Source organism: Haliaeetus leucocephalus, unplaced genomic scaffold, assembly GCF_000737465.1.
Source record: "Haliaeetus leucocephalus isolate CR32 unplaced genomic scaffold, Haliaeetus_leucocephalus-4.0 Scaffold157, whole genome shotgun sequence".
Classification (NCBI taxonomy): Eukaryota; Metazoa; Chordata; class Aves; order Accipitriformes; family Accipitridae; genus Haliaeetus; species Haliaeetus leucocephalus.
This window is the reverse complement of record NW_010972593.1, coordinates 1,437,696-1,465,232: the sequence shown is the minus strand read 5'-3', so window position 1 is coordinate 1,465,232 and position 27,537 is coordinate 1,437,696. Positions and strand designations below refer to the sequence as shown.

The 27,537-nt window shown below is 40.2% G+C and overlaps 1 protein-coding gene across 9 annotated transcripts in view; it reads right to left on the bottom strand.

Annotated features, from left to right (window-relative positions):
* Nucleotides 1–1,735: 1,735 nt before the first annotated feature.
* HNRNPM (heterogeneous nuclear ribonucleoprotein M) overlaps nucleotides 1,736–27,537 on the bottom strand; it is a 26,270-nt gene continuing 468 nt past the window's right edge. Inside the window, exons 2-17 of one of the 9 annotated variants that reach the window (XM_010562264.1) lie at nucleotides 23,351–23,520; nucleotides 16,529–16,581; nucleotides 15,673–15,680; nucleotides 15,470–15,587; nucleotides 12,788–12,985; nucleotides 12,247–12,400; nucleotides 11,121–11,170; nucleotides 10,754–10,814; nucleotides 8,650–8,751; nucleotides 8,018–8,062; nucleotides 7,539–7,613; nucleotides 6,961–7,059; nucleotides 4,148–4,201; nucleotides 3,420–3,502; nucleotides 3,061–3,112; nucleotides 1,736–2,170 (exon numbers count right to left, since the gene is read on the bottom strand). In XM_010562264.1, coding sequence (XP_010560566.1) covers nucleotides 2,007–2,170; nucleotides 3,061–3,112; nucleotides 3,420–3,502; nucleotides 4,148–4,201; nucleotides 6,961–7,059; nucleotides 7,539–7,613; nucleotides 8,018–8,062; nucleotides 8,650–8,751; nucleotides 10,754–10,814; nucleotides 11,121–11,170; nucleotides 12,247–12,400; nucleotides 12,788–12,985; nucleotides 15,470–15,587; nucleotides 15,673–15,680; nucleotides 16,529–16,581; nucleotides 23,351–23,520 — 1,486 coding nt within the window. In that variant the 3' untranslated portion in view covers nucleotides 1,736–2,006. Of the gene's footprint in view, nucleotides 2,171–3,060; nucleotides 3,113–3,419; nucleotides 4,202–6,960; nucleotides 7,060–7,538; nucleotides 7,614–8,017; nucleotides 8,063–8,649; nucleotides 8,752–10,753; nucleotides 10,815–11,120; nucleotides 11,171–12,246; nucleotides 12,401–12,787; nucleotides 12,986–15,469; nucleotides 15,588–15,672; nucleotides 15,681–16,528; nucleotides 19,360–23,350; nucleotides 23,521–27,537 lie in introns of those variants that run through there. The other 8 variants (XM_010562255.1, XM_010562256.1, XM_010562257.1 and 5 more) reach the window with 8 other exon arrangements.

Sequence of the window (27,537 nt, the reverse complement as noted above, 5' to 3'; positions counted from 1 at the left end):
AGGCCGGCGGCCCGGGCGGCCATTGGGCGGGCCCGGACTGCCGCCCAGGCCCCATCCAGGCCCGCTCCAAGGAACGCGCCGCACCGTTTTTCGCTAAGGTCGTTATTGTGAAGCAAAAGGCAGCAGGGCTGGCTTATTTTTTCTTCTCCAAAGTACAAAATACCGCAGCATCCCCCCTTCCCTCCCCAGGAGGACTTTGCAGGAAGCCTTCCTCCTCGCAGCAGCAGCAGCAAACGCACCCACTCAAAAAACACAGCTCATCCCTCCATTTTCTGTGATAGCAAGGCTGGCTTGAGGTTTACCTTTGGTCAGCACAACTGTGCAAAAGGAAACTGCCTTAGTGAACTGTAATGTTAAAAAAAAAACCACAGGTGAACTACAGCTGAGTTTAATGGGGCAGTTTCATCACAGGAGTACTTCTGTCGGTGTAACAGAGGGGTGAGAGAGAGGAGAAGGGGCTTTTGGAAAGGCGAGATTCTCCTTACTGAGAAAGCAAAGCTGAAACTAAACCTCATCGGTTTGACATGCAGAGGGCTTTCTGGAGAGCTCGTCTTGAAGCTTGTAGGGAAGAGGGTGGAGGGGAGAAGGGTTAAGACACAAAGATCAAGTTGTGACTTTTTTTTTTTTCCTACATAGTAGCTCTAAGAAGAGTTAGAGCACCCCATTCAAGCTATTTTTCCACACTGAGGATTTCTGACACCACTGTGGCTCTGGGAGCACAACACAGTTGTGTCACAGAGCAGAACACAGGCACCAGCAGCTGATTTTGCACCAGACAACAATTTAACAATTACAGGCAATTACACTTCAAACAGCTTCCTGATGGGATACAGTGTGGATGACAGCTTTGTGCAACAAAGCCTGTGGGTGAATTTTTAGTGGTCCTCACTTGCTCAGCATCATCGAGATGATACTGATGTATCTCGCTGGGAGAGACGACAGAGAGGGAAGCACTACCACTGCCTCTGAGCCAGCAACATCCTGCTGACAGAATCAAGCCCACAACGACACTGTCTTTTTGTTTCCCATTACTGGAAGAAGAAATTAGTTTTGGAGGCCATGCAGCTCTTAAACTGAGGAAAGGGCAAGAAACCCTGTCTTCGGCATAAAGCTTCAGCTCTCCTCCTGCCACAAGAATTCCCACTCAAAAATAATCACTTTCAATTTGTGTTATTAAAACTCTTACTTGTTGCAGGAGAAGGTGAAATATCCCACCTTCTGCCCTTCACCTGCAGCAGCTGTTTGCCACTTACCTGCTGCACCTCACCCCTGACTGGAACCAATACACCTGTGTGCACAGCCCCCACTGAAATGCTCCACATTAGAACAAAAAAAAAAAAAAAGAGGATTTTAAGTCCCATTTTCAGTTCAGGCCGTCAGAATGGCACTGACACAACTGAAGGTAGAGGATATTTTATTGATTTTTTTTTTTTTTTTTTTTTTTAAAATCAGCATTGCCACTGGAGAGAAATGAAGCTACCAGCCTTTTGCTAAGAGCGGTCATCAATTAGGTCCGATACAGGAAAGGGAAGTCCCCTGCACCCCAAAGACACTTGAACACTAATGCGACTGCGCAAATGCATCATTTTAAAGACCAGTTCATACTCTCATAAACCAACAACCAAGAGGAACATTCTTGACACTTCACAAAAGAATACAAATTCTAGTTTACTGAGCTCAGTTTACAGGTATTTTTGCAAGCATAGGATGTGCTGCCAGTAACGGATGCTGTGACTGAAATCTTTAACTTGCATTTATTATCAAAGTCGTACTGTTTACATCTGTAATGTCAACAAGATGCCACAACTACAAAAAAAGATTGTGCACATTGCAGTTTCAATGCAAAAAACAGTAAAATGGAAATCCATTTGTTAAAAAAGTAATTAAAATTACTCCAGAAAGCAACTGAATTGTTTTAACACCTTTACATCCAGTCAAATTAAAATGGTTAACAAGAAAAAATACAAATTCAAAAAATCTGGTATCAGTGTTAAAAAGGCAACTACTTAAGCATTTCTATCAATTCGCACATCAATCTCCCTCCCACGAAGCTGTATCCCATTCATCATACGGCAGGCTCGCTCAGCTACTTCTGGGGACTCGAATCTAACCACACCACATCCTTTAGATTTCCCATTCTCCATCTTGATATCAGCATACAGCACATGACCTTAAAAAGAAAAGAGAGGGTCTTGTTTAACCCAGCAGGTACCACATAACTCTCTCTCAAATCATAGTTCTCTACCTTAAGCCACAGAAAGTATACCTTTAGAAGCTACCGTTACTTTGAAACTTAAAGCTGCAGCACAACTTTACCAAGTCATTGTTTTAAAGAAGTGTTCTCAGTTTAAGAGATGAATTAATTCAAACTGGTTCTCTCAATTCTCGGTCAAGCAGCAGCACCAGAAGTAGATGAATGGCACAAAGCACAAGCTAACAAGCCTTGTCAATGTGTCAACGCCCACTTCACATCATAACTGATGAGGCTGGGACTTGGTTTTGCCATCAGATGAGCAGCACAAGATATTGGGGAGCAAGGTCTGGGCACAGCAACTACTGCCATGAAAAAACTGCCTGAAGCTGAACAGCACACCTCAACAGTCAGCAGCTGAATTCAGAATTTTTTCAATTAGTTTAAGGACAGTTTTCCCAGACAACTATGCTCATTTAGATGTAAAAGAATCTGTGCAGGTGCTTTTCAGCAGTTCTCAGGACTTCCATATCTCTATTCCTATCTCTTTCTGCAACTACAGAGAGGCTATCCACATGATAAACCCAGCCCCTGAGATGGAGAAGGGAACAAATGCTCAGAAAAAGCACGTGTTAGCTGGGTTATCACCTGGCCAGGCATTTCTTTCTTTTCAACACTGCAGAACTCTTGCTGGTATAGCAGAGATAGTAAACATCCTCACACCACTCGTCAATGTTGAGATCTAGTTTTTCAGTAAGTCTGAGTGAAATTTTAGTTAAGATACTAGTGTCAGGGACATACAGAGCCACGACTTACTGTTTAATTCATACTCAATTCTCAGATTAATTACCAGTGATAAAGTAACTTACCACATTCATTAAATTTATCTTTCAGCATTTTCCATGTAAAATCAAAAGGCAGCTGTGAAGAGAAAAAGAACAGACCATTACTGAGGATCCGTTGAACAACTTGCAAGCCCTGCCAACTCTTCAAAACATGCTTTCCATCCTGGGACAGCCATTGTTCACCATCTTCATTTACAGATGAAGAGAGCTCTTCTCCTGTTAAGGAAATGGCTTCAACTCACAAAAGCCTACCTAACTCCACCTTTGGCAGCATCCAGTATTAGATATTCTGACTGAAGTCAACCGAGCACAGATGAGATCAACATGTCAGTACCAATTAATTTCATGATCTGTGAAGGAGAGGTAGGAAGAAGGCTACTCACATTTCTCACAAATATCTGACAGGCTTTTCTGGCCACCCCAGCTGCAGGTCCTCCAGTTCCTCCAAGGGAGCCTGCAAAATTGCCTGCAAAGTTTCCACGTTCCATGTCCATTGTTCTTTCAAAATTGCTTCCCATTGCAAGTCCCATTCGATCTATGCCTGCTCCCATGCCCTGTCCCATAGCAGGACCCATTCTTTCCATGTTAGTGGCTCCAATGCGCTCCAAGCCCATTCTCTCCATGCTAGCAGCACCCATACGATCTATTCCTATTCTTTCCATAGGAGTGGCACCTATGCGATCCAAACCAGCTGGCATTCTCTCTATCACCTGACCCATTCCAGTTCCCATTCCAGCAGGGACCATACGCTCCATACCTATACCCATTCTATCCATGCCAGAACCCATACGTTCTACGCCTGATCCCATTCTGTCCATAGTGGTGCCAACGCGGTCAATGGCAGCACCCATTCTCTCGATACCAAAGCCTATTCCAGAACCCATTCTTTCTATGCCAGAACCCATTCTCTCAATAGCTGGGCCCATCCTCTCGATGTTAGGAGCGATGTGATCTATGCCCAGAGGGGCCATTCGGTCAATTCCTGAACCCATTCGCTCCACGTTGGAGCTCATGCGATCTAAAACAAGACCCATCCTGTCTATTTCTGACCCTACTCTCTCCATCCCATGCCCCATCCCGGAAGGTATTCTTTCTATTCCCGAGCCCATACGATCAATGCCAGGTGCCATCCTCTCAATCCCAGGAATGCTGGCATTTCCACCACCTGGAACACAACACAGATTATCAGTAGTCATACAGGGACAAACGAACCTAGTGCATCCTTACACTACTGAAATGCTTTAAGCTCTATCATTACTCAGAAAAGCGACTGCAAGCTGTGCGCTCTGTTGCAGCACAGTATGAAGCAAAGTTTTATTTCAGATAGTAAGAAGAGTGCCATTGTTGATTATACAGACAATCACAACTACAACACATGATTTAGCTGGGGCAGTCATCTCATCAGACCACATACTACAGCTGGGATGGAGAAAAGTTTATACATTAGCTAAGGAGCTTAACTTCTGTATGCACAAAGAAAGCCTTCCAAAAAAAAAAAAACCCAAAGGAGAAAATTTTGAAGGAATATGCAAACCTAGGAGAAGATTAGGTGGCAAAAGTAGTACTTTAAATATAATCTTAGCTGCTAGCTGCCCTGTGCAGTACACTGGGGAGTACACAGCAAGAGTAGTCCTTTAGTAACTGAAATTACAGTTCAAATACAGATTGCTTGGAAGAGAAATGAAATCGTATCATCCTTGCCACACAACTCAAACATTCCTTCTGCCAAGCCAGGGAGAGACTTTTACAAGAAAAGTTTGCCCAAACCTAAAAGCCCTCTCATCACCAGAACTCCAAGAAAAATACAGCAAATTCCACACAAGAACCACAGCAGAATGACCACTATAAAGTCACAAGCATGCTTGGCCTTTTAATGTGGAAATAAATATAAAAAGGTTGCCTATGCCATAAAACACAAGCAAGAATAGGGTTTCTATATCTGGTACATAAAATCTTTTGACTTAGCTGTCCTGGCACTGCTACAATCTTTTGAGTTCCCGCAGCAAAAGGATCACTCCCCTATAGTTTAGGCTATTTTGCTGTTGTACAAAGGATCTTAGCTTATCTATCAAATCAAGTTTTGCACTGCAGTTTGATTCCTATTTGAGGGGAAAAAGTCTTGAAGAAAATGCGTACTTAAATTATCTACATATATTTAATGATGAGAAGCAAGATTACGTAACCTTAAGATGAGCCAAGAAAACCAAAGCAACCACATTTATGAACAGCACTCATCCTGCTTCAGTATTCTGAGCTTCAGTAGTACCTCAAATAACACAGACGGGTTTGGGGTTACGTGACATTTATACTTGTGCAAGCCAGTTGGCGTTTTTGGGTTTTTTTTTTTTATTAAATGAAGAAACAACAGTAATGAACATTTAGTATTTCTTCAGCTGAAAGCCAGCAGCTTTGTGCATTTGTTTTTAGCCTCCCAGAAAAGGGCTAAACCTGTGCAGGCAGGCAGAGCCAACTCTTGGTTATTAAATGTTGTGATTCAGTCATCAAGCAAATAAAATTAATTCTGTAAATTGGGAACCAGGGGGGAAGTCTGCCTACTTTGAGATATTTGGGTTCAGCTTTGTTTTAGAAATTCTGCAGTTTTGGACTATTTCAGTAATGAAGTACTCAATATTTCCAGACAGTCATTGGGCAACTTGCTGGGAAGTTAAATGTTATACAGGCAGCAGGAAGGAGCAGGACTTTGTTTTCAGTGAAAACAAAAAATCAGTATCTTACCAGTAGCATTTAAAAAATGGACAGCTGCCAGCAAAGCTGACAGTCTAAAAATATTTTTTTTTCTAGTCTGTCAGTAATCTTTTTTCCGAAGTGTTTTAATGTGTAATATTGCTTATCTATTTAAAGAGTATCTCCCTCAAAACTATTTTTTATTGCCTTATGCAATATATATATATACAAAAATAAAAGTGAGTTACCATAACTGAATTGCTGCTTTAAAGGCTTTGAGTTTTTTTGAAGGCTGTATTTGCTTTGCAACCTTAATTTTAAGGTAAGGGTATTTTTGTCTTTTTTTTTTAATGACTTATAAAAAAAGATCACCTTTCCTTGAATACAAGATCCAATTTTTATAGAGTCATCTGAATTGTGTCAGCAACAGTGTACTGCATTTCACTTCCTTTAAAAAGGAACTTAGGTTGTATCAAAATTAACAGAGCACAGCAATAACCGAGCAATCTCAGGAACTGGCTGAATCAAGCTGTACACACACAGAACAGATGCTCACAGAAGACATTAAAAATGTTCAAGTTCTGAATCTTTCCACAAAGCATGATTAATACGTTTTGCCATCTCAAAGCTGTTACAGACAGAACAGCAATGCACTATCCTTGCTCAGTTCAAGTAATATTTTACACCAAGTTATTTGCTATATTGATAGTCTTCCTTTTCCCACTGGGGTTCAAAAGGAAAGACCAACAGAACACTAATTTTAGTGTTGCATGAGTTGCACAGTAAGGCGTTCTCTTTGGTCATCTGATGTGAGTCTATACCAGATTCCTAAAATGTCTGTGAGGAGAGGAAGGCAATTAAGGTTTCACCATGTTTTTCCTCCCTGCTGTCTAGGCCACAGACTACATTTTAGTGACAGGATTGGGTCATGCATCACTCAGAACCTTCCTCTTTGCCACACACATATACTGAAGTTCAGCATGAAGTTTCAAGACACAAGGCAGTGTATTAAGACTGTCAGACAGTTTCCTGTCACAACTGAAATTACACAGCCCCACAGATCACTACTAGTGTATCCACCTGCCTTCTGTACAGCTCTGAGGAGTTTGATCAAAACCAAACTATTACAGCAAATATATATAAAATGTAGTCTGTTTTGTTATAACAAACCACACAATTTTTATGTACATTTCAGTTACGAAAAGCAGGCAGTAAAAGTACTTAGCTTATTATACTTACCTATTCCTCTCTCCAAGGTCTCTCCAAAACTACGAGACATTCCCATTTCATTTCTTCCAAATTCTCTCTCAAATCCTCCACCCATGGCACGATCCATCTCTGAAAAGATTAAGTTTGATATGTTCTTCAGGGTGTCTAAATGACTCCTGAGAGAATGTTTTAATACAGGCATAATTTTTAAAGATTAACAGCAAGGCAAGTTTTTAATTATGTTCTCCTGATCATTTTATCATGTCTTCTTGAGACCAAGAAAACAACAAAAAGCAGGATTCATCTCAATATGGACAAACACATTTGAGGCAGCCACTTCGCAATGGAGAAGCCTTTCTGGTGAATCGAGATAGAGCACAGTTTATCTCTTTCTAAACTAGTCCTTCAAGACAACCTCAATGCATCACTTGTCTTCTGCAGCTCAGAGGCCACGAGTGACTTGCAGACACCATGTCAGCTGTAAGCTTTAAGTTTTGTCCAATAAAAGCTGAGAAGATGAAAATGACCAGTCTAGAGAGTCTCTCCAGTGTTACACTTTCAGACAACCCAAGTCAGGAGTCGGATATACAAAAAAACCTAATGCCTACCACTCATTCTGCCCATGTTCATTCCAGCTGGGAAGCGACCAATGTTTTCCATGCCACCAAAAGGACCTTCCATTCCTAAAAGAAAATATTTTTCAAGGATTCTTTAGCAATGCATTTCAACTTAACACTACACTTCACCCACATAAGCTGCTTTCACAGAACATTTCCACAGGCACCAAGACAACTCTGTACCACAGATTCACAAAACAAAATTTGGTCAGAATTTTGTCACACCATATCTCCTAAACCAAGGGCAGCTTTTAACAGGTCACATGACAAAAACATTGGTCATGTTTTATCTGAAGTATTAACCCTTCCCCACACACCTACAGCAGTTTTATTAATACTCAAAAAGGAACAAGTTATTACTAAATTGGTGACGATTTCCAAGAACACAAATGCCTGATAGACACATATGGCTAGGTTTACATGACTTTCAGAAAGCCCAAGCTATAGACATGTCAAAAAACACAGCTTACCTCCCATTTTATTCATTCCAAAGCCCATGCCTTCCATTCCCATTCCTCAAAATAAAAGAGAAAGCTTTATATAGCAGATGTAATTCTACAAAAGTTCAGCCATTAGACTGGCTGTAGAAATAGAGACCATACAACATGTCCATTGTTTGGACTGAAGAGCTTACAAGTGACAAAACTCTGAGTAGATTGCAACATTCCTTCTCAGAAAATAAAGCAGCAAAGGGGAAAAACCCATAGGCATTTATAAATTGAAAGCTGAATGTGTGCTACTTTTTAGGTGGCTCTTTAAAACTTGTGCTATTTAAACATATCCTAAACAAAGATTTGCAAGCCCACTAATAAGTGTTAAAAGTGACAGATGGTTTTAAAAGTTTAATGTATATTTGCAGTGTCTGCTGCTCATGCTCAAGAGTCAGAAAATGAGAGCTGTGCCTTGACCACAGTGAAAAAAAATGGAGCAGTTGGTTAAATTCAAGTTTCCATTATCAAGCTCATTATTTAGCTCAACAAAAACTCATTTGGCTTTAACACTCCTAAACACTTCAACTTTTTGTGTAGGCAAAACAAAGCTATCTACCTTCTACATAGCTTAAAGCTCTCATGAAACAAAAGCATAGGAGTAATCTTCTTACCTCCAGGTCCCATGTTGCCCATTCCCATGCCTTTGTTTAAATGATTTGCATCAATAGGTTGACCTCCAGGTCCTAATCCCATGCCAATACCACCAAGACCATCTGAAGAAAATATTCAGATATCAAAAAAGCCTTCTTTCCATAGTTTGACAAAACAGCAAGTTTTATTCTTAAGTAATTGACTTCCATTCTCCAAAAAGCTTGCTGTGTTCCCACTTTGGGGTGTGTACTTAAAGCATGAAAGTGTATAGTAAATCCAGAGTAGATGTGTCTTGAAATATACTAAAAACTATCTCAAATATTTTTTCTCATAATCCATTTTCCATCTTACTACTGAGAAAACTTGCTTGTTTGGTTGGTTTTAAGCTGACTCCTGAAAAATAACTGGCTAGAACACTGCTTATTTTGTGCAACTCCTCAGTCTAAGGAGAATAGAGTGGGCAATTTAGTATAAAGATCTTCTAACCTTTGCACAATATTACCCTTGATTGACAAATGGCTTATTTCCACCTTTGCCAAGGTTCTCCCCTTGTAGGTAAGAATTTAACCACAAAGTTCAACCTATCATTATGATAGCCACCTATAGAATTCAGAGCACACAGCCAGCCTCTTCTCTGAGCAAACAAAGTATATCATTCCCAGGCATAATTTTGAATCTTCCTGTACCCAAATGAATTAAGGATTCCCCAGTCCAAAGAAAGAAGAAAAAGCCCTCATATTTTCCTTATGGTTAATCAGGAAGAAAGAGTTCTCTGCTTGCACTTGCATCAAACAACAGGTTAATGGCATTCTTTGCCTATGAGAAGAGGACTTCCTCATTTACAGCTCAGCATAATAAACACAGGAAGTGTTGAATCTTGTTTTAAAACAACACAAGATACCCCTTCCCCACCCCAATACAGGCCAAGAAACAGGCTTCCATTGGTATTTGTTGAGTTTTATACAAAGATAATTAAACTGGAACCCAGTGACTTTCTCTTGAAAAAGAGGTATACCATTATAGAAAGTCAAGGCAGCAATAACAACCATGAATGATACTGCTGCTAAATAAGGCTTTGACAGATACACAGAAAACTGAACTAATTAAGGGATAAATGGATTGATGATCACTAAAATTGTGCAAGTTAGCAGCACACAACAGGTTTGGTTCCCACGCCCAAGAAAACAGCAACTGGCTGAATTAACAGAATTACGTTAACAGCCACACTTTACATTTGTGCTGTATTTAAATTAAGCCTGTGTTCTCCCACGTCTAGCTCTTCCCTTCCAACCCAGACTCTTCCTGTTCAATACTTTTAGGATCTTATCACAGCATGGTTGAGGTTGGAAGGGACCTTTGGAGGTCATCTGCTCCAACCCCACTGGCTCAAGCAGGGTCACCTAGAGCTGGTTACCCAGGACCAGATCCACACAGCTTTTGAATATTTCCAAGGATGAAGACTCCACAGGCTCTCTGGGCAACCTGTTGTTCCAGTACTCAGTCACCCTCACAGTAATGTCTCCTTATATTCAGATGGAGTCTCCCGTGTTTCAGTTTATGTTTACTGCCTCTTGCCCTGTCACTGGGCACCACTGAAAAGAGCCTGGCTCCCTCTTCTTTATACCCTCCCTTCAGGTATCGATATATATTTATAAGATCCCCTTTAGAAACTTGAAGACCTGGAAGATTCTCAGGTCCTCAATTTAGCCCTTTCAATTGAAGGAAAAACATTACATACCCAGAATACCATCAAGTAAAAGGAGGCACATGTTTCCCTATTGACTGATTAATTATGTTTCCGTTAAATCCTACTATTAACAGTAGTTTTACAAGGCATTGGGGTCTTTGAATTGCAACTGAGAGATCTGGAAGCCTTGAGAACGTGAATGGGATACTGTTTTAAGAGAAGCTTCTAGCTATGAGCTGAAAGAAGTATCCAAAAATAAAAAAGACAAGACTGAGCAGCTCTTCTTTACTATTTCCCCCTTTGATATTATTTAGACCATTTGGATCCCAGCTTTCCAAAGTTTGGACCAGAGTCTTACTGGGGCTGGGATTGGACCCCAGTTGCTGAACAGCAAAATAAAAAAATAAAACATGTTCAGTCATGCAGGAGAGACTTACGAGGAAGTTGTTGGGGTCGCTCTGGAGGAAAGAAGTCTCCTTTGGGAAAGGCTCGTTCGTCCTAAACACAATTCAATACATTAAAGTTTGCAAGAAAAGAAATTCTTTCTTGCCCCCTCCCCTTTTTTTTTTTTAAATTAAAACCACACAAACTTAAACCTAATGCAATCTTCACTGTACTTATGATTGTCTTTTAGCAAAATAATCAGAATCAGCCTTCCCCAATGGCATGAGTTGGCACCAGGAATTAGGCAACTCACACACACTTCCCCCACCATATTTCAACCCAACCTTGAAACCACACATCATCCAAAATCAGGAGCACAATTACCAGTTCAAAGAGCAGTAAGCATTTGAACGTACTTACCATTTTTACATGCATCGGTCTGTCAAACAGCAGCTGTCCATTAAACATCGCTATTGTTTCATTAAGGATCATTGTTCAAGCACTTAAAGCTTTAAGACTTTGTGTGGTTCAAGTGCTATCTGATGCAGAGTACGAAAACCTAGTCAGAAAAGCACACCTCTCCAGGTCACTTCTTAAACTATCATTCACAGATTATCACAAGTCCCCCTGCCTTCTCTGAAACTAAAAAGCTTTGAAATCCAAATAACTGAATATTCAAAGAATGGCTTTTTTAAATTAAAACACAAGTTAAAAATACTCTTCTGGTTAAGACTAAGTTCATTAAGAGATCACTCAACATGCAACTCCAAACCAGCCTAGCTGTTGAAATGTTTCATCAGTAACTTTAGCCATTTAAAACAGGAGAAAACATGCAAAAGTTCTCAACATTTCCAAATCAACAAATAACCAGATTTTGAAGTATGCCATGCTAATGAATCATGTGAAATTTCTGTAAGTCTTGCTCCCACAAGGCTCAACTTTTTAGGTGCACATGCAGAATGGAATTAACATTCAAACAGAAACTTGGGGGGGGGGGGGGGGGGGGAGATATTTTTCTCCTTTCTATACCATAGCCATGAGTAGAGACATCATGCACACAGTAGTATCTGTACTTTGTTGTTGGTTGGTTTGGCTTTTGTCAATTGCTATGTAGCAAACCATCGCTTGCACAGTGTAAGAATACAGGCAACAGAGGAACATGCTAAGTCAAGCCATCTTACATTGCAAACAGACTTGTTGCATTCCTCCCTTACCTTCATCACAGGAATTTAAGACAAAACTTTTCTCAGAAGTTGCACTTTAATACTAGCTACAACCTAAAGACAGAAATTTATTATTTGGGCTAGAAACACATGTGGGAAAGAGAATCCACTTTATTAACGATTCCGAGCAAATAGCAACAATTCTTTCAAGATGGACTTTTTTCTCTTTTTCAGTTTTCCTTACGTTTTCCATCCACTGCAATGGCTTGACTTTCTGTGATATGGCAATAGTCTCACTTGTAATACTACAATTTCTATTTTCATCCTGCTTTGTTTACCAAGTCATTTGCCTACTATTTACCATCATTACTCTTCAAGGATACATATAGCCTGAACAGCCTCTATAGCTTGCTCAAAAGTGACAGTGCCGATCCCACGACTTTTGCCATCTTTATCTTCTAGTATGTCTGCCCGAACCACAACACCGGCCATGCTGAATACTTCTTTCAGTTTCTTCCAACCAACCTTGTAATCCAACTGGAAGACAAGTGATATTGGAAGCATGAGAAAGATTTCCATCAAAAGACAGCTTTAGTGTTCTTATGTTTCCTTTCCCAGTAACAGCAATGTTAAGAAACAAAGAGTCTTCACAGAGATGGATAAAATTTAAATAGCATAAAGAATGCTAGAGCTTAATGCAACATTCTTGGCTTTGTTGGGAAATACAAATTAATAGACACCGTAACAAATTAATAGACATTTAATTTACAACTTCACTAGCACAATCAACAAGACTAGCCACAGAGTAAGTTACTACTCAGTTTTACTGGAATAGAGTTGAAAGTCTAAGGCTTTTCTTCTTATTCATTAGATTTAACTCAGTTAAGACCCAGATATTCTGTTCACAGATTACACAGGACTTACATTTGCAACAAAGACAGTGCTTCCAAGTCTCCCTGCCTGTAAGGCATGAATGATCTCATTGGGTATGTTGGGATTGTTGAGTATACTAGGCGGGATATTGATCATGCCGGGGCCACCCGGGCCTGGACCAATACCCATTCCACCAGCTGCTGCCATGACCTTCTGCATTGCTCTCCTGGCATGCTCACCATCAGGATCCTGCAAAAACAGAAACAACATACTCCATTCCCTCTGGACTCCACTAAACATGTGGGGATTTAGTGGCATGATTAAAACAGTAAAAAGAGGAAGGGGTTTCCCTTTATAGAGGGCTATCTGCTCCCTATAGGTTTCCAGCCAACTATTTCACATACCATTGCCATCTACTAATTTATTTTCTTTTAATCAATATGCCAGCACCCTTCAAGTTAGCAAGGTATTCCTACTCATGCATTTCCCCCAGCTCTGAAAGTGTTTCTCTATTACTCAGTGCCAACAATAAACCTCACAGTTACATCTGTTCCAAAGACTGATAAACCCAAAATGGCATTGGAGAGGTTTTGGAAGACAAAACGCCAACTAACTCTTGGCATCTTCAGAACAATGCAACATTCATTTACCTTGCACTTGGACTTCTTTACAAGACAAGATACAGTGTGTAAAATTTCACGAATGTTGGTTTGGGCAATGCTTCCCCCCCCCCCCACTGGCTTTCTAACCCAAAAAAAACTTTTAATGTATCCCCCTATTACTACATAATCTCACGATTTTAAGACATGCCAGAGAACATGAAGCATAGGATGAAGAATTCAAGGAAGGAAATAAGATTAATTATTGTCACTTCACTTTATACTGAAAGTGAACGTAAGCACCTTCACAATACAAGGTGAACTCAGGTTACTTAGGTTGGAAACATCACACTGTATTCAGTGAGCAAAATGCACCAGCACTGCAAGACTGCTGAAGAAAGTGAAATGTCAAATAGAATTAATTAGTCAGAAATACAGATGCTTTAAAAATAAAAGCTATTTGAGTTAATTTGAATCTTGATCTGAATTTTAAGACTAAACAATAGCATGTTTTGAAAACAGGAGAAAGGATAGCTTTCACATTATTATTTCAGCTACAGAAAATCATAGTAGTCTGAGGTGGAGAACACATTAAAGTGAATACAAGTCACTTCTCAATTTAAAATTTCCTATTTCACTGTTAAAATAGGATATTGCTTAAAACCAGATTAGCTCCAACAGAAAGCCAGGAGTGGTTGTCATACAAACTAAAGTCTTCTGATCAGGCAAAGATCTGCCACAGGATTTTTATTATGCCACTTGAAGGCCTCCATGCTCCTCAGCAGTGACACAGCCGACACAGAGGTATGTACCAGACTGTTGGCAAAACCTGTGCTAACGGCCATCCACATTAATTCATTCCACACAGTCAGACTGGGGCACTTGGCTGAGGAAAATGTTGCTAAATTCCCTAATACTGGTAAAATGCTTCTTCGCCAATTTCAAGTATCTGAAATTGTCATCTGTCATACAGGCAGAAATATTCAAGTATGACAACAGTTTCATAAAGAGCTGGGCAAATTACAACCAACTCTTCTCAAGGACTAATACCAAAGGGCAACCTGACTTCAGTACCAATGGTGTATCATTAACACGAAAACTGACCCAGATGTAGCCTGTGGCCCACTCTCAACAGCTTTTTCTTCCAAGGGCCTCTCAGAAAAGTCAGTGCCTGATGACTTCCAGGTGCAACTATGTTCTTCTAACCTTCCATTTCACCTCTTCTTTTCTTTAAAGGGTAGCGAGCAGTCAATAGCACCAGAAGATGGCTTACACCCAGAAGCAGGCTGCTGCTCCCAGAATTCATTACTCTATTTACAGAATCTGCCAGATCTGAGAAGTGCTGCCACTTGCTGTCCCCATCCTTCTTCCCAAGTGCTCCTCAGACTACAGCAAGAAGCAGGTTACCTAGGGAAGACCTTCTGCACACATTCACTACCTTATACCTATGCAGACATCTTTCACCCCACACCATTAAGTGGGCAGGGCACAGCAGAATATGAAGCCTGCTTAGCCAAGAACATAGCTCGCATACTTCAGTGTTAGCATTGACTCTTGGCCTTAGGGTAAGTCCCTTTTTGGTTTTGTTCAACTGAACCTTCAGTGCAGCGACAGGTTCCAAACTGCTAGAATAAAATTTTAAACTTGTCAATGGTTAAGAATTAACTCATGGTACAGTTGAGCATGTCATACTGGTTGACAATAGCAAAGCCATTAAAATGGAAATAGATCTTTGAAGTATTTCAGAAAACAGCTTATTCTGTGGAATTGTTTGTAAAATACATTCATTATGATGCAGAATTAAAAGGGAAGGCAGTCAAGAACAAACAACACTTATGCAGGTTTCTTCTTCAAATCACTAAACAAGTATGCCTGCAGTTAAAGCCACACTCTTGCTTCATCCAAGTTCTGCATTGCTACCATCAGCACCTATTCTTTAAATCAAGTTTAGTCTTGATAATCATGTTCAAACTCAAGTTCAGCAGTACAAGCTGATGGTAAAAAAAAAAAGGTTGACTGTCTTTTGTTAATCCTATTTGATGAGTTCTAGCTTTTGTCAATTATTCTTAACTGCAAATGAGTCAGACATAAATCTTGACTAAGAACTACCCCTTCACCTTCAAATTCAACATACTGAAAGAACAGATGCACGTCTTACTTCTTTCACTTTCAATGGTCTTCCACCAAGACTATGCTTGTTCAAAACCTCTGCAGCCTTTTTCATGCTTTCTTCCATCTTGAATTCAACAACACTGTGGGGATACAAGACATCTAAGAACATTGCTTATTTTTTAAGAGTTTCCTCATTTCTTGCTATAAATTCATAAGTGAACTTACGCGCATCCCTGATGAGATGATTTCACAGGCGAGTAACAGGGAGGAGAGGAGGGAAGAAAGAAGAAATAAAGTAAGTAAAAGCACAAAATATACACAAAAAATTCTTTTTTTAAAAGTCAAATCACATTAGTTAGCCCTAATAGCAAAAATAAATGTAATCTTACCCAATAAAGCCTTCAATACTTGAATTCCATAAGATATAATTTCTTATGCGTTAACAGGATTAAACTGTAGTTTCTGAAGTTGTAACAAACAGAACTAAGTCCCGATTCTCCAAGAAAAAAAATACCACACGCTTCATGTGACCTGTTCTTCTCTGTCATACAGCAAAACCCTTGCCATATTCTCTCACCCTAAATCCATATCCTTCAGTACAGTTAAGTATGCTCCTATTATTTTTCCCTGTAAGATACTGTCACTGGACTAAAGGACTTAAGTACCTATGAAGGCAATATACATTTACATTTAGGAATTGACTTCTGTTTACTGGCACAGGAAGTGTAGTTTACAAAACCTGCTTTTGCACACTGGCCTTACAAATTCAGCAAACCGCTACAGTGACGTCTTCCAAAACACAAGTATTACATTAATATTCCGTACCACTATACATACTGCTAGGGTCCATGGGTCATTCAAACAGCCAACGCCAACTGAACACAGTGGAAGACCACCCTAACACTGTTTACAAGGCCCCATCCCACCTCCTCCCCACCCCAAAAGAAGCTTTAAGCAATCCTACTTTATAGCCACTAAGCATACACACTCTCTACCTTCCTGACTTCGTTTCGTTCCACGCCACCATACAGTTACATTTGTCATGTAGAAAATCCACAGAAGAAATCTCTCAAACACTTACCCTTGACTTTCCTTCAGCGTCCATTAAGAGCTCCACGTATGTTACCTCACCAACTACAAATCAGATTCCAGACGACACATATACCAAGGGAGAAAAGCCAAGAAAACAATGGGAATTTAGAACAATCAACAACCGTGTATGGAGCCTCTGCCTTATAAGAAAGCCCAGAAACACTCCATGTTCTCTAGACCACAAAACTGGACAATTACAGGTATGCAGTAAAGTCTTAAAACAGTTAAACATGTTCTTGATTTTCCTCCACTTCAAAAGCCAGCTATTTCCACAATATCAATTTCCTTGATCTTTAATACCCACTCATTACTTGAGGCAATCCAAATCCATGGGAAAGTCTGCAAGAACAAGTTTCCTTCACTTTACATAGTATTCAATCTTGTCTCCATAGTCCAGAACTTGAACGGTTATTTGCTCTTCCCTGGATTTAAAGACAAACTTCCAAAAAGGGAGTCAGCCTGGACCAAGAGATCACTGACTGCCTACTATTTGTTTCAGCAGTTTTTTAGCCTTTTGTTAAGCCACAATAAAGTCCTTTTTTTTTAGCTTCAATAAGTAGTATTAAACAGTCTTCCATATTTGCTCTCAAGACAAAACTGTCTACAGCAATAAGGCAAAATGCACTGGAAAACTACATCTGCACCTTTCCTCACAAGATTAGGATTGCCTTTTTATGACCACATAACCATATCGTGTACCTCCAGAATACAACTACCGAAATGGCTGCTGCCTTTGAAGTGACTGGCATACAGAAGAATAATCGAAGAAAACATATTTTTACTTTTTCTTTTGGGTTTTAGAAGTCCTAGTTTTTAAAGTTTAAGACAGGAGGACTCCAAGTTGCATTATCCGACAGGCAGAAAGCAATCTTTGTGGGAAACCACGACCCAGTCTGAATATTGATAGCATACTTTGAGCAAGGAACTGGAGTCTCACATCCAAGAGTCTACCTCTTAGCAAGGGACAGAGAGAGGAAGAGGCATTCAGCCTGACCTCCCACAGGACCGGTCATTTATAGGACACCTAGTGTCATTATGCAATACGAACATCCTGAAAAGTCTCTCTCAAAGCTGGAAGAAAAGGAATGCTTAATGAAATCACTACTTTTTCTTCTAATCTCCATTTCTTATTTAAAAACAAAAAAATTTAGCAATATCAGCATTCCAGCCAAAGAACAGTTAGCTAGACAGAATAAACAAACTGATCCATTCACGTTTTTATGAGGACAGTGTTTGAGATTGGTAGAGGCTAACAAGCAAGTCCCTTTGAAAGGGACAGGGCAGATCAGAGTGTTCGATTACTAGCCATAGCTTCACTATCTAAACAATACTTCTTGAAATAAAGTCTAACAAATGAATTCCATCCTGTAATCTGAACAGTGTGAGATCATGTAGTATACATGGAATTGTTTCCACAGCCTGTGTAGCAAAAGGGACTGCACTGTCAACAGTCCTCCTGGACTAGTCCTTGGTGGTACATGGTGGCCGTGTAGCGTGTCCAAATATTCAGCATTACCAAGACATTCTGAAGCCATCCATCTCAACAGCAGCAGCCAGAGTCCAACCAAACTTTGATCAAGAATGCAAATGTGATTCAACAATTTATGTAGGAAGACAACAAATTCCCAGATTACCTACAATACAAAACCACTCCATTTCACAGAGGCCAGAAGTCACAGGTTAGAAGTCTGTGACTTTGCTCCTAGTAACACTACTGAGCCCTGGATTGAGGACCCTCCTCTCCCAACCAGTAATCAAATTCAGCTACAATTCTTACTTCAGATCCACACAAACACTTCCAAAGAAGTTTGCCAAGCTTGAACATAACATATTAAATATGATTTAACATTTACTCTTTTAACAAATCTCTGACCTCTGAACCACAAGATTTCCAGGAGTCTATCACAGCAGCAATTTTTTGTCACTTAGAAAATCTAGTATGTGCCAATTTTGCTCAATGCTTCACATTCAAGCCTTATAGACACCTATATTAAAAACTAAATATACATCTTGAAGTAGCTGTTTTCCTTCAAAGGACATCTGAACTTCCTGAATAGCCAAATTAAAAAAAAGCAGGGGGAGGGGAACGACACAAATAGTGTAACAGCTCAGTATCCAAGACACCAAGTCCAGAGTACAGAACGACTGCAGTAAAAATGCATTTTTTCACCTGAAAAACATGTAAAACGATTCAACATGACACTTCTTCCAGGAGACTATTGTTTGAGGCTGGAAAAGGAAACTTTTTTTTTTTTTTAAGAACTTATGCTGGGTCACATTTGACTTTTTTCTAGTTTCCAAGCCACAGTATATCAGAACATCAGGCACTGGGGATAAAGCAGCATTAGCAGACAAGGGTAGCCTACGATAGCACATAGGCAATTAAGCCATGGAAAAGTACCAACAGCAGATATTCCTGTACTAAACCTGCTTCAGAGGGCAAAAGAAATGCACAGTGATGCAGGCAGATTTTCGTTCTGCTAGAGAACAGTTGGCTTATATCAGGAAACATATCCTATATCCACAAGTGAAGAAATTTCACTCAAGCACAAGAGACTGTTACTTCAGGAACTCGAGTTTATTGCCGAACCAGCCTCCAAAGGGAGATAAAACTTGCAGAAAATACTAGCGCTAAGTAAATGCAAGTATAATTAAGGAACATGTACCCCATAGTGTCTTTAAGACTTAACTTAGAGCAGACTGATTTATTATTTAAAACTCACACTTGAGAAAGTTCAGAAACTCAGCGTTTCCTGAGACAAGCAGAAATCATTGTAATAACCAGAAATACAAACCAAAGTAATCTCCAGTAATCACTGCAGTCTTTTTTTTTTCTCCTCAAACTTTATATCCACTTCCCAAAGTTATCTATACAGAAAATTAAGATGTTCAAGCCAGGCTGGTCTGTCAGCATTCAGATACTCTCCAATGACTGTTCAGGAAGCTCAGATAAATACGTCCATATGGTGGCCTGAGGCATGGCTCAGATGGATTCACCTAGCCCTAAAGACATATCTGGGAAGTAACTAAGATAACAAGCTCAGACATAGATGTCAACTTTGAAGATTCTAAAGTTGGGCAATATGATTTTAACAGTTACTGACAAACCAAGAAGCTCTGAAAGGCATGAAAGGTGCAGAGAGGCAAGTCTCAGCAAGAGAAGCAGCACAGAAACTGAAAAAGGGGTAAATGCTTTATATCACAGCTATTTCTTTGGCCTACAGGGTCAAAAGTAAATACATAGAGAAGGAAGACTCTCAAACATTACCAAAACTATACAGATATCCCACCATCTTCTGAAGTAAAGAACTGCAAGCAACGTGACTGATGCAAGAGAACCCTGCCATCAAAAGCCTAATACTTCCAGCGTAAAGCAATTCAGAACTGGTCACAGCTCCTCCTTCATTTACAGTTTAAAGCTGATGACAGGCAACCCCTAAAAAGTTACATGGGGTGCTTGGGCTGGGGAGACAGAAGAGAAACACACTTTATACGTGTACAAAGCTTTAGTTAAAAGGGGAGGAGAAAAACATTCTTCCCAAAGTATAAACAGAGAAGAGTTCACAAGCTATTCTTTCAGAGTAGGGGAAGGGACATCTCACTTTTGCATGAGAGAACCCAGAAAAAAACACGGGTAATTTTGGCTCTGTAGAGCCCAGGCAGGAAAGAGGGAGTGAAAAAGATCATTGCAGCCATTGATGAAGGACAGTGCCTCCTTCAAAAAATGGTTAAGGCCAATGAAAATAGAGCAACTCATTAGCACATCTACTGAAAGTAAGGGAGAACAAGTCAGATGTGGAACAGCATTTCCACGTTGCTTATTCATCCCTTCCTCTTTGCCTACCTAAAACTTCAGTCTACAAGCACAACGTGACAGAATCTCAGGCACTGAAACCCAGGGGACTCTCCAGCAACAGCTGTCTTCAGGTACTGGAGTAACAGCTATTAGTACCAAAGTAACAAAAGTGCTCACCAGTATTAACATCTGGGACCGGTACTAACATCTGAGACTACGTACAACAGCAAGAGGGCAGGAGTTACATCTTTAGCAGGCCACAAAGATTCCAAACATTTCTGGAGATGGAGCAAGAAAGAAGGCAGCACATGAAGTTTAGCAGCTGCTGTTCTTCACAGAAAGTTTAAGCTGGGAAAGCTTCATTTCTTCTTTTCCTCATATCTGTTCACACATCCAGGTTTTGATATGAAGAGGTAAGCATGCCTGCTACAGCTCTGCCTTATGTAAATGTGGGTACAACCATGCTAATACAAACAGTCTCTGGGGTGTCCTGGAATCTTCCAATGTGACATGAACGTGGCCATGACTGCAACTGCTCCTGACTTTGCAAAGAGCAGAACATAATTATTGCCTCATTTTACAGCTAATCTTTCTCCTGGTGTTGTATGCCATCTTGCTACTCTGGTCAGGAAAAAGGTTTAAAATACAAAATTCTGTATTTCCTAAAGGAATCGGTAAATATCTCAAATTCAAACACAAATTCTTTTTTATCATATGGTACCACCTCACTTATGCCAGCTGCCATGAAGCACTACCATTTTTCTCCCTAAAACAGAGCCATTTGTTGGGGGACAGATTAAGACAGTTGTTTAGCATTCAATCATGTTTACATTTAGACTCCACTTACATGCTGAAGAACTGCTGCCTCATTGTTCTCCTGAAGCCATTCACCAATTGCCAGTTATCAATGCTGATTACATCAGTTTAGTAGAACCTTGTGTTTGTCAGCCAATACAAGGGAGTTCCAAACAAGAACATTTTTTAATTTCATTAATAACTATGTCATACTGCATACCTGTAATTGAGTTTCACCAACAAATACACTGAAATGACTGAACCAAGGCATTACTCTTGAGAGATGTCACCTTTAGAAGACTGTACGCATCTGAAAAACCAGGTTGCAGAAATATGAGCAGACCTCAAAGCTCATGTCTCCTAAACCATACTTACTGACGCGAAACAGCCGATTGAGGTGAACTCCTCCTACGTTCAGCAACCTGCTATGCCATTGCTGCTAACAGCTTCAGTCTTCACAACTGCCAAGCGATGGAGCAGTCATGAAACGCCTACCTTTACCCTTTGTGTACAGATCTGTTTCACATGCTCCCAAAACCTTGAACATTTGGCCTGTAATTCTTACACTTACAAACCAAGAATTCTAACGTTTAGATTTTTCCACGTCACATTCCTGGTTCTTGGAACTACTATGCCTTGTATCAAGAAGTACCGATTGAGCAAGTTCAAGCACAGCACAAGAGCACCAATTTGGTAGAAGTCAGTGACTAATTAGAACAAATCGCAACTACACAGCAGATCTAAACTGTTATATTTTAACAAGCAGTCCCAAAAACCAAGAACAATGCTTCTCAATATTTAGCATAACAAGCCCTGCAGACAGAATGGAGAGGTTTCAATGTTCCCCTAGGAGTATCTGCTGGAATGAGCAGCTGAACAGCAAGGCAGGAAACAATCTCACACCGGACTTTTCCATCCACGTGAACTGGAGAGAAACCACAAGACACTTGGAACGGAATTCAACATAGTACTTAAAATTAGACATCTACACATACAGATACTCCTATTAACCAATGTATCTTGTGTAGCAAAGGGAAAGCATAGTTTAAGGCAAGGGACCATTCATAATTAGGGCCTGTTAAAGCAGCCTTTCAGACTGTAATTCTTCATATTACAGAAAACCATTGCTAAATCTCAAGCATCATCGTTTCACAGCCTCTAATTATGGAAGCTTCCCAGGGCTTATAGTCCTGAAGTTCGTTACGCAGACTCAGTTCTATTTTGCCTCCAAAGACAAACATTTTGAAACCCTTTGGAAATTTGTTTTCCCATTCATTAGGCCACACCTTGTGAACACATTAACTATCATTCCTTACCTAGTTCAAACACAAGTGAACACTGATCACGATTTTGAGAGACATTTATGACTGAGGCTATGTATTTTAGAAGTGACCCACAAGAGGAATGGTTGTACTCGTTACTCTTAACTTGTTTTGAGACATTTTAATGATGGAGAAGCCAAGTATTTTCTTGCCACTCCGCTGCATTTCCAAGGTGACTTGAAAACTAGTAAGTTGGGCATCAGCTTAAAGAAATAACACTACATTTAGACTTGTCACTACCTGAGAGTAGTCAGCTCAAGTTCTTCATCTTCTTCAATAGATGAAGATGCTACAGTCAACAAACTAAGGCAGCTCCCATTGACATGGGACAGTTAAATAGAAGTGAGGAAGGGGGAAACACCATGAACATGATTTCCAAAGCCCTAACTGTGTTGCAGCACATGCCAAAGCACAAACCCGATTTTTCTTTTTTGCAGGTCACCCTTAAATACATTTTACTACTATCAAATGGCAGTATGGATCTTTATCTAAGCACAAATCACTACGATGTTTGGGGACACAGCTATATATGCACACACCAGATCAGCAGTAAATAACTACCTTTATTGTCCAAAAGACATTAAAATACTTCAGAAAGTTTTGTTGCATGTCAAGGCTAAAATCTGATAAAAGCCTTGTATTTTCCCCCCCCTAAGAAAAATACTCTTTGAAATCTCCGAGGAAGCACTATTAGCTATATGCCGACATGCCTATAAAGGAACTAGCCATCTGGAAGGCTGCCAGGGAGCAGATGTTGTGCAGCACCCAAAAAGGCTTCAAGAAGACCTTTTACAAAACTCATGTCACTAAGTCCACCCAGAACTTCAACTCTTAAGTTTACAAAGTCAGCCACAAGTAAGATGACAGACATCACTTGGCCACCTGAGTTGTACATTACCTTTCTCTTTGACCAGGTCTTTCAGAGACTGCCACTTCACATCAAATGGAATATTTGTAATAAAAGCTCGGTATCTTTTAGCAGGATTAGCATATGGCTCAAAGCGATTTCCTCCTCTTTTGACACTTTTCTCTTTTCTTTTTTCATTTTGGCTTGGTCGTTCACCTTCACTGCAAGCAAAGAAAGATAATCACACACATTAACTACTCTGGCATTTGATCAGTGTCATACCACCTCTCGGAACATAACTTGTTAAGTTCTTAAAACTAAATCAAAACTTGCAAAGTGTCATCCATTCACATTATTTGTAAAACTGTACACCTTTCAACCAAAGCTGGTACACATGGTACCAGTGCTACACAGTATATTGTAACAAAGATTTCCTAACAGCAGACAACTTGTGTCATGAAGACCCACTATTTTCTCCCACATATATCCAATGTAACCAAAGTTTTTGATTTCATAAGCTAAATCTCTTTAAAGCCGACCAAGCCTCCCTCCATCTCCTCGTGATGCTCCAGACCAGATGTCCACCCTATTTCCTCCTTAGCACACTATACTGCTTAAACACCTTTAAGTCAAAAAATATACTGACCCACCACATTTGTAGTCTTAGCTAGAAGAATTTTAGCAAAATATTCCTGTATCTAACTAAACACTCAGGTCAATGACTCTTGCCTCAAAACACTTTTTTTTTCCTCCTCCAATTAATACAGTCTTCGGACAACACAAATTCAAAGCCTCTGTGCATTCCAACAAACATACTGAATAGTTCTTTTAACTATTTCAGGATATCCGCTCTAACGGGTCAAAAATTTAAAAATTAGAATTTAAGACTATTTCTCAACCAACCTAGATGACCATCAGGTCTTAAGAGGACACAAATGCCACTGAGTAACAGTATTTAAAAAAACAGGAGAGTTAAACACTTCAGCCTCAGCCTAACATGGTTTCCTTTAACTAATCCAATTAATCTCCTTGCTCACTTTGTGCTGGTTGAGAAGATGCAGAAATACATCTTTAGAAATAATTCATGAGAACACATTAGTCAAAAAACCTGGTAAAGTTTCTAAAACTTATCTGTACATACACTGAGCTTTTGCTCAACTTAAGACCTATGTAGCCCTGCGAAGTCCAAGCCATATCAGACATTCTGGCTCTGATGTAAACACACTCCTGCATCAACAGTGCCCATTCCTTTAGAACCATTTCAATCACTGAACAGATACAACAGCCTGCAGGGGGAGGGAAGACACAAGTATGCACACGTCAAGTTTTATATTTGAGTGGGTTTCCCATTTTTGTCACATAGCAGCCCACCCTTTTTCAGCCACAAGGGTACATTACAAGCAAACACACAAAAATATTGTACTTTATGGATACAGCCATAACCACAGACAGAACTTGGCTCTAAGCATGGCCATCATGTATCACTTCAGGTTGAAAGAGGCACAGGTTCTCAATGTAATATGCTGGAAAAGAGGTCTATAAAAAAAGAGTGTTCTTTAGTTATGTACAATATTTATTTCACCAAAAAGTGAAATTTTTAGACCTTCCCTCACTGAACTTTTTTAAAGCTTCTTGAATAATGAAGTAATTAAAAAACCAAAAATAGATTCAAAATAGGACAATCCTTCTAACACCTTACAAAATTTAGTGCTGGTGTTAAAAGCTACACCCAGTTTTTTATGGTTATCCCTCAAACTGGAACTATTTACATTCCTCCTGGGTTGAACTGCTGTATAACATGCTTCGAAGTAATGCAGTATGATGCAGACATTTTTTGCAATCCTGCATTTAAGGCTCCCATGTCAGCTTCAAAACACCTCAAGCTTTGATATACCTGTAAAGAGTTCAGACAAGCCACAGTACCTGCCATTAAAGACAAGCACTAGCCTAGAACATACTCCTTATCACATTCAGCAAAACAAAATCCAGCCAGGTCAAAAGAAACGTCAAGAAAACTACTTCAGCTGCAACTTTTTTTTCTTTTGCAGGATTTCGGACACCACCTCCATGGGTTTGACACACCAAAAGGACAAGAACACGCAGGCACATGTCCACAGAGATCACTTAAAAGATGTGCTTACCAAGTGTGAAAACAACTGAGCATTTAGGGCTTCTTTTAAGGGAGTTCTACACAGCAGGAAGGAACGAGCCCCACGTCACCTCCGAAACACACCATGCCTGTGAGCATCCCTAAGTTGGAAGGGCAAGTGAGATGAAATTCCCACAGCAGCTTTGCCCATCCCAATACGGAATGACTCTGAGTAACTGTGATCCATTTACATCAAGGCTAACCCAAGATCTACAGAAAATAGTGCATTTAAGTAGTTATTTTCAGAAGATATCTTATCTACTCTTTTTTCCTTGGGTTACAGAACTGAAATGCTTCAAGACTGAAAGAAAAATTCTCCTGTTTGTGATGTGTGTAGAAGGAGGAACTGAAAGGAAAGCTCTTATTTCCTCCAAAGAAAGAGATGATCATGCACATTCCTCTGCAAGATTTCATAAACATGCCACCTAGACCCAACAAGTGTACCAAAAATCACTAAACACAGCAAGAATCAAAATCCAGTAGAAGCAGATCCCCCTTCCCACCTCCCAAGGACACTGAAAATATGTTCACATGGACGCTGGCATTATCAATGTAGACATGTTAGCTTCGCTACACGGAACTTGATATTACAAACAAAATTGCACCTAGATAAAAAGATAAGCTCTCTGGAGAAACTCCAAATATAAAGGGGGCCAGGGGAAAAGAAATCAGAACAAAGCAGACATCTCTACTTATACTTCCAGGAATAAATTGTCTCCTCATATAAGACAAATTACTGATTACATATTAGCTCTGCTACAGTCGCCAAGAGCAAGCTTTGAGATGTAAACAGAATCCAAGACAAGACATGAACATCCTCCAAGTACCAACTACTCAACAGGAGGAGGAGAAAAGATGATGGGAAGATCCTTCCCTAGCTCTGGCGAACATATTACATGTCACTGTATCGTGTGCCATGGTGACACCAGGGTCCCCACCCTCTGGGATCAGGACTACCTCTGCTCCTGAACAGGCATGCCTGTTTCCACCTGGCAGGAAGAAGGCAGAAAGAGTTGTGTATGTCAGTATTTTTTCAGTTGCCATAAGCACAGTTTAACAATTCTGTGTTGGAAAAAAATCAATATAGACATTTTTCCCAAACAGTGACACTTGGAAAGCCGACTGCCTTCTCAGTCATGTGAAACACAATCCACAAACTCAGGCAGCAGAGGCAGGTAAAAGCAGTTTTTCAAACCGAGACACACCGCCATCTCCTCACCATACCCATATTATCACCAATTAACTACAGACCATCAAGCTGGCCTCTGTTATTAAGATCTGTAAGCTCTGGGTTACACTTCAGATATGCAACATGCCCCGGTGTAACAGCCTGCAGCAACCAGCAGCCTGACACACAACTATGGAACACACCTCAGGAACAGCAGATAAATCTGACCTCAAGTCTGAAACATTACTCACAGAACATCAGGTTCAAAATGCTGATTCTTATCTCCACAGCATTTAAGGCCCGGGGCCAAAAATTAACCGAAGAAAATGTGCTCTTTATGCCACAGATTTGGTATTGAAAAAAGCTTTGCTAACTATGAAATTTTCCAAAATGTTAGCATTAACATAGGAAAGGGACAAGCACTTCAGGCTTTTTCTGCTCATCTTCCCCAAGTTTGCAGACCTAGAATTGTAACCCCTGCAGTTGTTTGGGTGGGTTTTTTTTTTTTTTAATTTCTGTAACATTCCATTGACATCAGACACACAACCCTTACTTAGTGCCTGGCGTCACCTTCAAGCTCTCGCAGCGTTTGTCTCTCGTGTTCCTAAGCCACTCCTCAGGCAAATGATCAACCACGAAGCAGAGCACACTTTGCTCCAAATATCGCAGCAGTACGAGAGATGATTGCCCGAGGAGAGCTTAGCTATTACAGAACAAAAAGTAATTAGCTTAGAACATGAAAACCCACCCCACTGGCACACCCTATAGCTCTCGGGGAGGCTTTGAGTTGTCCACTAAGGCCCCGCAGAAACACTTCCTAAGCGGGATAGGCCAAGATCTCCAGCATCTCCCTGGCTGCCGTACAGCGGGCGCCCAGGACGAGGCACCGGCTCCTTCCGCGCTCCGACCTCCAACGACGGG